Source organism: Osmerus mordax, chromosome 7 (assembly GCF_038355195.1).
Source record: "Osmerus mordax isolate fOsmMor3 chromosome 7, fOsmMor3.pri, whole genome shotgun sequence".
Taxonomy (NCBI): Eukaryota; Metazoa; Chordata; class Actinopteri; order Osmeriformes; family Osmeridae; genus Osmerus; species Osmerus mordax.
Window position 1 is genome coordinate 4,173,574 of NC_090056.1, and position 9,900 is coordinate 4,183,473.

General features: G+C 49.2%; 1 protein-coding gene across 1 annotated transcript in view; it reads right to left on the minus strand.

Annotated features, from left to right (window-relative positions):
* LOC136946078 (solute carrier family 26 member 6) overlaps positions 1-2,278 on the minus strand; it is a 10,439-nt gene extending 8,161 nt beyond the window's left edge. The window contains exons 1-3 of the mRNA XM_067240273.1: positions 1,784-2,278; positions 1,233-1,372; positions 1-20 (exon numbers count right to left, since the gene is read on the minus strand). The exon at positions 1-20 is cut by the window's left edge and continues 91 nt beyond it. Of these exons, the coding sequence (XP_067096374.1) occupies positions 1-20; positions 1,233-1,372; positions 1,784-1,911 (288 nt within the window). The 5' untranslated portion in view covers positions 1,912-2,278. The remainder of the gene's footprint in view (positions 21-1,232; positions 1,373-1,783) is intronic.
* Positions 2,279-9,900: the final 7,622 nt, after the last annotated feature.

The window sequence follows — 9,900 nt, forward strand, 5'->3', positions numbered from 1 at the left end:
CAGCAGGGCGTAAGCCATACCTGCACACAGACACGGGTCACAGGGGGGCCCCTCATACAGAACTCCTCACACACAGATCTCCTCACACAGTTAGACCCCCTCACACACAGACCTCCTCACACAGTTAGACCCCCTCACACACAGACCCACTCACACAGTTAGACCCCCTCACACACAGACCCACTCACACAGTTAGACCCCCTCACACACAGACCTCCTAACACAGTTAGACCCCCTCACACACAGACCCACTCACACAGGTAGACCCCCTCACACACAGACCCCTCACACACAGACCTCCTCACACAGTTAGACCCCCTCACACACAGACCTCCTCACACAGTTAGACCCCCTCACACACAGACCCACTCACACAGTTAGACCCCCTCACACATAGACCCACTCACACAGTTAGACCCCCTCACACACAGACCCCCTCACACAGTTAGACCCCCTCACACACAGACCTCCTCTGTGTGCGTGAGGGGGTCTACATATAGGGGTCTACATATAGATATAGGTATAGATATCAGGGTAGATATTCGTACTGTGACAGATTGACCATACTGCAAATCATGGAAGCAGATACTCTGTAACAGAGATGCTGATGAGTCACATTAGGTCATTAACTTTTTTCTATGGAGTCCCCCCAAAATTATTCTGTCATGATTCCATGTATATTTCAGATGGGGGTCAGATGGCTGAGCGGTTAGGGAATTGGGCTAGTAATCTGAAGGTTGCTGGTTCGATTCCCAGGCTGTGCAAAGTGACGTTGTGTCCTTGGGCAAGGCACTTCACCCTACTTGCCTCGGGGAGAATGTCCCTGTAGGCTACTTACTTTAAGTCGCTCTGGATAAGAGCGTCTGCTAAATGACTAAATGTAATGTAAATGTAAATTTCATTGACCTGGCCAATGGCTAACTAGTCTAATTGGCCCATACTAGATCACCAATTGCTCAGGCTTAAAAATAGACAAACCAACCAAAAAAACCTGCCTCAGACACGTAGGCATTCATGGTTTGGAGGAGCTGCAAAGACCAGAGTTTGAACGACTCGGAGACCACCAATCTCACTCAGGGGAACCAAAACACCAACTGCTTGACAAAATACTGCCTGACCTGCTCTGAAAACCAGGGGTGGATTTGAGCCTTTTCATTTGACTTTTAATTTGAAAGGTGTTGCTCCACACCACCTGAGCTCCACCAGAGTGGAGTCTGGATGGCTCGTCTCACCCTGTGGCAGGTGCATGATGCCCACACTGATGCCAGAGACCAGGTCCCCGATGGCGTTGTCTCTGAGAGAGTAGCGGGGCAGCCAGGAGAGCACAGGAACACTGCCCAGCACACAGCTCTTCACCCTGGGGCCAGAGCACCTGGGGAGACACACACACACAGACACACACAGAAACACACACACAGTTTCTAAAAATCCAGTTACACTTGTGGATCAGTTCAAATCACTTTCATGGATTTGGTCACCAGACACTTGTGACTGTGGACTCTCTGCAGAGCAGTGAAGATTCTCAGGTCACAGAAGTACCGGAAACTTGGAATTTAGAATGAAAACTATGCATATTATTGTTGGACCAGCAGCCCTATGATCTTAATCATCCTATCAATCAATCAATAATCAGAGAACTCTTTTTGATGTTTAATGACCATCACTGACTGGTACTGGTGCTGGTAGAACGAGTATTACAACTGGAACTGGATCATTAATCATTAGTAATCATAATCATGATCATCATTGTTGATAATTATCAGTAACATCATTATCACATTACCTCATAGACTCTCTGACTTTCTGAGAGAATGGGATGGTGACATCAGACTTCTCAGCCAGGTCCTCCACGATCTCCTCGTTCAGCACCTCCCTGTCGACCTGGTAGCCCACACGCCTCCTGGCCTCCATGTCTGGGTCAGGGGTCAGTGGATCAGGGGATCAGGTGTAAGAGGTGAAGCCTGGGACTGCCCTTCAAGGAGTCAGGGTAGAAGAAATCGCCCTGTGGTCTGAAGACAGGGCTGGGTGTCTCAGGTGTGTCGTTGAACGTGCTTCTCTTTCAATAGAATGAACCTTGGCTTGATTGGTTCCTTTAGGCCAGTGGATAGTAATGTTTCTTGACAGATACCAAGTCTCTCTATGTAGGTAAGTCAGTAGTCAGAGGTCAAAGTCAGATTTTTTGGAGGATGGATCGTAAGTTCTGAGGTGGTCAGAGTATTCCTCTTCATGCAGTATCCACAGTAATCAAATCCTTCTGCCCCCCTGACTGTGGAAATCCAGTTTGAAGGAGAGAAAATCTGTGTGTGGGTGTGGTGCTCTGTGGAGACTCTTGCGTTTGTTGAGTTCTTCTTCACAAACCTCCTGTGCTAGTGAGTATTCCTGCTTGCTGTCCAAACATCTTGTGAAAGCAACCCTTCAGGAAAACACAGATATACTCTCAAGGTTGAGGAGGCATAGAGCAAAGTCCCAGTGAGCAATCCACCTCTCCCAGCCTCCCCCAAGACTGGCTGTCTCCTGAAAGGCAGACAGACAGACAGACAGACAGACAGACAGACAGACAGGCAGGCAGGCAGGCAGGCAGGCAGGCAGGAAGGAAGGCAAAAGTACAGATGGACACATAGACAGGCAGGCGAGCGGAATGACCGACAGACAGAGCTATGGAATGGGAAGTCAGGTCTATGTAAAGCAAAGATGGACCGTGGGTAGAGGGTATAGAGAGATAGACAGAGAGACAGGTGAAGAAAGAAAGGCAGATAGGCAGAGAGACAGGTGAAGGAAGGAGTCTTATCTAGGTGATTAGATAGGGAAGAGCTATTTCAGCGGAGTCATGGATATCGTAATTGTTTTTCAGCTTACCCACCAGAAGTACTGAAGTATGACTTCAGGACGACTTTGTACAAACTGATATTCCACTCCACTCATGAGCTGAAGATGAGAAAAAGAACAAAGAAAAACGTTATTTACAGACTGAAGTGGCATGACACGTTTCTAACTACCCTGACACAAACACCATGAGGCTCCAACTGTGTTGAAGGGCAGTTGCAGGATCACCTATTAGAGTGTCACTGATTTGATGTTTAACTTCAGCTTCTCTGAAGGAGAACCAGTTCTACCAGACAACTCAGACTATCTGCAGCTGTCAATTATTAAGGGATCGCTCTCTTGATGATTACTACTGAGTCGTTAGCAGTTCCCTATATGGATGAAGCTGCTAGCTTAGTGGTGTCTAATGGAGGACCAGAGAGACTGTGACTATGATGAGGTGGTGCTGCTGATTTTTAAACAGACTAAGAATGACTGCTCAGCAGTCATTCTGACCAAAATAAGCACGTATTAGTTGATCACCAGAAAAATAATAATAATAATAACAGGCAATTTGTAACATACACTGGATATTTTGTATTGTATTAAACCATCACAACCATCATGGTCACCGTTCTCATTACCGTTATGATCAAGTCACCATCAATGTCCTTTAAGAGTGAGTGTGGCATTCTGGGTCGTGAGGACCACTTAGAGGTCCGTCACCTCTGGGTTCCAATGTTCTCCATGTTCTAGCTGGAGTTCTTCAGAGCTGTTCCATCTGTGGCTCTGAGCATGGCAGGTGGAGAGGCGTCTTCTCCTCCTCCCATTGGTCCGTCTCATCAGAAAGTGAAGGGGTCTTGGGGGCAGTGAAAAAATCTTGGGTGAGGACGTCCAATCAAAACGGTGGCGTGGTGGGCTTGTGCGTACGAGGCAGACAGACACGTGACTCCATACTCCTAACCCCTCTATTGTACAACATGTCTCTTGTAGGAATATTCAAAAATATAACTTCCTTTCATATTTGATCTAGCTTCCTGGTGAGGGTTACTGTAGACACCATAGTGCAGAGGTGGGACTACAATACCCATGATGAGTGAGGAGGAGGCCACTCACAAGTGGGGAAGGTAGCCTGGCGGTTCTCTGCATGATGGATGGATGGGAAGAGGCTGGAGCTGGGGAGGGGGTTTGGTACGAACCCCTGGACATGCAGCTGGTTCACAAGTCTGTGCAGCGCAGAGAAAACACACATAGACATTAGGCTGACACAAAATACAGATTATTTACTGTACAGCAGTTGTAGATTATAACTTTATAGCGATTACAAGATGTTGTACGACACAGAAGTTGTAAGATCATGCACTTGACAGCAGTTCTAATATTATGAACTGTACAGCAGTTATATGGTGGCACTCATGACCTCGTAGTATATTTATTTAAGAAAAATACATACGATAAGGATATTTAAATTATTTGAATGTTTCAAAAATGCAATTTGCATGTGGCTGAAACTCACAGTGCTTGGGTAACAAAGGGAAGTCAGTTCCACACCAGAGCCTTGCTGAGTGAGGCATGAGACTGCATGTGGGTGAGAAGGTAAGGGTGTGTGAGGGTGAGGAGGTGGGGCTGGTGGGGGTGGAGAATAGTAACTAAAGAATAGTTACTGACAAACCCCAACACCCTGCTTTTGTAGCGCCTTCACAACCTGACACACACACACACACATACAACATAAGCACATGTGTACCTCACATTAAGACTATCGGTATCATAAAAATAGATAACATCGAAGACACTGTCTTCAGCATCAGTGACATTCAATAAAGTACAGGCATGGCTGTCAGGAGGAGGAAGAAGGGAATATTTTGTTAAATGACATAACCTTGGGTGTATTACCATGGTACCACATGGGGCACATCCATTTATTGAATTGATCCATTTATCTTCAAGCTAATGAATAACTTGCAAGCAAGGGCATACCTGTAATCTGACAACATGTAATCTGCATGCCCAGACCCAGATTCTGGGCATGCAGAATAAACATGGTCAGAATGGCATGGAGTATGATGCTGTTGGGATTATTGTCCAAGCATATCAGCCGGATCTATCATGACTGCTATTTCAACTGCTACTAAACATCTCTATTTAAGCAATATCACACGAGAGGTGTGATATTGATCATGATTGATGAGGTGTGATTTTCAGTAACAGTGTATTGTTGCCTGAGCATCTGATTGGCTGAGATTCGGTCGTAGGTGCAAGGCCTGGGCCGAGTGCTGAAGTTGATCAGAAGTGAGACAGAAGGACTCGGGCCGCAGTCTGCCAGACAGCCACAGCCCCCACAGAACCAGTGGGTATGGTCACTGAACATTTCACAGTCATTCTGTCATTCTGGACAGCAGTGCTGACAGCACGGGGACACCAACGGCAGGACTGACCCAGGTGGTGTGGTCCCCATACCTTCACCTGAACCCTGAGCTGTCAGGCTGCTGAAGGTGGATGGACAGGTCAGTAGACAAGATGACCTGGAGGAGGAGAGAAGGAGGAGGAGAGAAGGAGTAGGAGGAGAGATGGAGGAGGGGGAGAGAAGGAGTAGGAGGAGAGATGGGGGAGAGAAGGAGGACGGGAGAGAGGGGGGAGGGAGAGAGAGAGAAGGAGTAGGAGGAGAGATGGAGGAGGGGGAGAGAAGGAGTAGGAGGAGAGATGGAGGAGGGGGAGAGAAGGAGTAGGAGGAGAGATGGGGGAGAGAAGGAGGACGGGAGAGAGAGAGAGAGAGAGAGAGAGAGAAGGAGTAGGAGGAGAGATGGAGGAGGGGGAGAGAAGGAGTAGGAGGAGAGATGGAGGAGGGGGAGAGAAGGAGTAGGAGGAGAGATGGGGGAGAGAAGGAGGACGGGAGAGAGAGAGAGAGAGAGAGAGAGAGAGAGAGAGAGAGAGAGAGAGAGAGAGAGAGAGAGAGAGAGAGAGAGAGAGAGAGAGAGAGAGAGAGAGAGAGAGAGAGAGAAAGAAGGAGTAGGAGGAGAGATGGAGGAGGGGGAGAGAAGGAGTAGGAGGAGAGATGGAGGAGGGGGAGAGAAGGAGTAGGAGGAGAGATGGAGGAGGGGGAGAGAAGGAGTAGGAGGAGAGATGGAGGAGGGGGAGAGAAGGAGTAGGAGGAGAGATGGAGGAGGGGGAGAGAAGGGGGAAGAGCGAAAGAGGAGGGTGGATGGGATGCAGAGAAGATGGAGAATGAAGGGTTGGGCAGAGGAGAGGAGGAAAGAAAGTGAAGTGAAGCCGAGCTGTCAACCCACCCTTACACAGCTATGATTCACTCCTCTGACTTTGTGTGTGTGTGTGTGTGTGCGTGTGTGTGTGCGTGTGTGTGTGTGCATGTGCTAGCCTCACCAGGATCAGTTCCCAGGGATATGAGAAGCCTGCTCTGAATCTGTCTGTTAACAATCAGACCACCATTCAGGACCCCCATGGAGACAGCAGACACAACAGTGGTTCCAGGAATGGCAGTAGGCAGCCCAGAAACAAAGTCAGCCATCGTTTAACAGGAGACAACACTGGGAACAAACCCTGGACAGATAGTTGCTTGTGTTTGTGTGTCAGGACAGGCATGTGGAGGAACCAGATCAACAAAGATTAGGCTGTAACACAACCTCTGATCAGGGTCTGGGAAAGCCAGCGACACACACTACCACCTAATACAGAGATATCTAGACACACACACACTTGACCTACACTGTATGTATGCGTTTGTGTGTGTGTGTGTAACCTCACACAGGAAGGAGACCTGTGATGCTATTGCTACTCTAAACATGGTTGGATCCTCCTCACTTTCCTCTCTCCCGTTGCTAAGCAACTGCATGCTGGTGGTCTACACGGTCATGATGACCACAGGGGTGAAAGTAGCTGTGTGACCAGACACACACAGCAGTGGTTCAATGTGTCGTGCAAACACAGAGAGAGAAGTGTGTGTGTGCGCGTGTCTATGTGAGCACACACACACACAGAGGAATGCACACCTTTCGCTCACACCTTTCTCTTATGTCCCCATGTGTCATGCGAGCCTTAGACCATGAGACCATGGAAGAAGGAGAACATTTACATTTACATTACATTTAGTCATTTAGCAGACGCTCTTATCCAAAGCGACTTACAGTAAGTACAGGCAAGTAGGGTGAAGTGCCTTGCCCAAGGACACAACGTCATTGGGCACGGCCGGGAATCGAACTGGCAACCTTCAGATTACTAGCCCGATTCCCTAACCGCTCAGCCACCTGACTCCACCTTCAAACACTGGAGGTACAGAGACCAGCATGGTGTGGCATTGTTCACGCCTGTAGGGAATGGAGAGGGATGGAGGGAGAGAGCAAGCCTGGAAAGAGGGCTGCGGCTCACCCTGTGGCAGGTGCACAATGCCAACACTAGCAGCCAGGAGAGCACATGAACCCTGCCCGGCACACAGCTCTCCAGCACTTGGGGAGGGGGGGGTCTTAGCGGGGGAGACAGGTAGGTCGACCCTTACCTACACCAGCGTTCAGCATCAATCATACCCTCCTCCCCTTCCTCTATCTGGAGAGAAAGGGGAGGAGGGACTGTCATTACTGGATGCCACTGCCTTCACTCTCTCCCTAACCTACTGTCTCAGATTACTGTGTCCTAAAATGCAATGATATAGTTTCACCAAGTACGAAATGACTGCAAAAGAATGACAAATTTGAACTTCTGTGTCTGTATGTCTGATTGGAAGTGTCTGTTTGAGAAGGCGTGTTTGGAAGCGTGTGAGGGAGGGAGCGATGATATAAAAGGGATATCAGGAAGAGCAGACCAACAAACAAACGATATATGAAGTGTGCGGGTGCGCGTGTGTGGATTCACGTGTATGGAGATGGCAAGAGTAAGCCTTGGACTCTGCTCTGACCAGCAGGCCCCTCCCTCCTCCGTGTCCCTCTCTGCACTCCGCTATTCAGTGCACGTGAGTGCTTCCTCTGTCAGGAGTGTCCGTGTCTGGGTTGGAGGGAGACCAGGTCTAAACGTGCAGCCCTCATATGGGGCCACAGTCCCCTGAAGGAAACAACCACTCAGAGATATAACACCATTGTTCTATGGATCTGCATCCATAGGACAATGTAGAACATAACAGTTAAACAGAACACGTGTGTCATAATAATAATAAAAGACAATAGAAGACAGTTGAATAGAGCTGGACGGAGTATAAGGGAATAGGATAGGATAGAAGAGGACAGATTAAAGTCAGCAAAAGCCACCATTTGTAAAAGCCTTCTGAAATCCAAATGAATACAATACAGCCACTGATCTAACTTCAAACAGCTTTTCTAGGGGTTGCGTGGGAGATGACAAAGTTCGCCTTACGTAACAGCGCCTGATAAAGCCATTCAATAATGAATGCTGATTGTCATTTAAATGCCTGATTATATTTATTATTTCATTGTATCATTAATAATGGCATAATAACCACAGATACCAGACTGTAGATGAGTCAACATTGGAACTGGAAAGACGTGTACCAACTGTTAGTCCGCAGGTTGTGACAATATATCTGTGTGTGTGTGTGAATGTGTGTGAGTGTGTGTCATGTAACTGTGTAACAGTTGAAACTATCTAAAACAAGAACAGCCCTGTTCTCGGTTCCACTATCAATAAGTAGAGTATTAAATAAATGGTGTGCCAAGTCTGTCTGCTTTACCTCGTCTCCAGTCACAGTGTAAACAAGGTGAGGTACTGTTCGTCTCTCTCTGGCTCAGTGGCATCAATATGATATGATTATATTCATAAGAGATGCTGGCAGGTAGCCAGCCAGCAAGCCACATAGACAGACAGATATGTGTTACCTTGTGTGACAGACAGGTAGTGGTTTGTATATCAGGTTCCCTCAGAGTGAGACCGATCTGTATCTTGTTGTTCTGACTAATCCCAGCGTAGTGTCAAGGTCCACACATCAACCACCCGGCCTATCAGCTCTTCAACCAGAGCTCTCCTGCTAGCACCTGATTGAGCACCTCTGTGTGTGTGTGTGTATGTTTTTAGAACATCACTTGCAAATAAACACAGTAGATATTGAGAATGTAAGGATGCGTTGATTTAGCAGACTTTTATCCAAAGCGACGTACAGGAGGGATGTGATTTCTTGGTATGCCCATCCTCTACATTGTGCACACTCTCTCACAACACACACACACACACAAATTGACACACAAACAAGTGTTCTCGTCAGACTGTATCCAGAATGTCTGAGCAGGAACATGAGGCCCCGGGTGCAATGTGGTCGTGTTGCGGTCGAGTCGCCGTCAAGTCTGTACACGTTGACCCCGTGAGGACCCTGACGCGTGGATCTGAATCGGTCCGTGTCGCGGTCGAGTCCCGGTCAGTACTGAATCTGTCGGAGCAGGACCATGAGGTCCCGGATGCGCTCGGCGCGGCAGCGGGGCGCCTGGTGGAGCGGCAGCTCGAAGAAGGAGAAGGTGAAGCTGCGCGAGAAGCTCAGGTTGGTGACGGGCCTGAGCGGGGGCAGCCGGGGGGCCCGGGGGGGCCTCCTGGGGGGGAGCACCCTCCGCCTCGCCCTCCCCACCCTGGGGCCCCTCTCGGGGGGGGCGGAGGCCAGGGGCGAGGGGGCCGGGCTCCGCAGGCGGGCGGGGTACCTGGGAAGGCGGGGAGAGGAGGGAGAGGAGGGGGTGGGGGGAGGGATCGGGGGAGGCGGAGGTGGGGGGATGCTGGTGAAGGAGGATTCGGAGAGGGACTGCCCCCCCCAGGGGGTCATGGTGTCTGGGAGGGTGGTGTAGAGCTGCTGGGTGGCTGGGGCACGCTTCCTCCTCCTGGCCTGCTGGGGCTGCTGGTGGGTGGGGAGGGTGGGGAGGGTTGGCTTGTCTGGGGAAAGAGCAAGAGAGTTCTTTAGCTCCAGCAGGAACACCGATTCATGGTAAAGCAGAAGGCCTTTAATAATTGGGTAAGTATCCGTTCTATCCTGTCTTGACAGACCAGCCTTGTGAGACAGCTGGATTTGCAAGATCACGACCACTTACCATCTTACCTTGAAGTTAGGCCTTGATGGACAGCTGTAGACAGATGGTTCAACCAATCACCTGCCAGTATTGC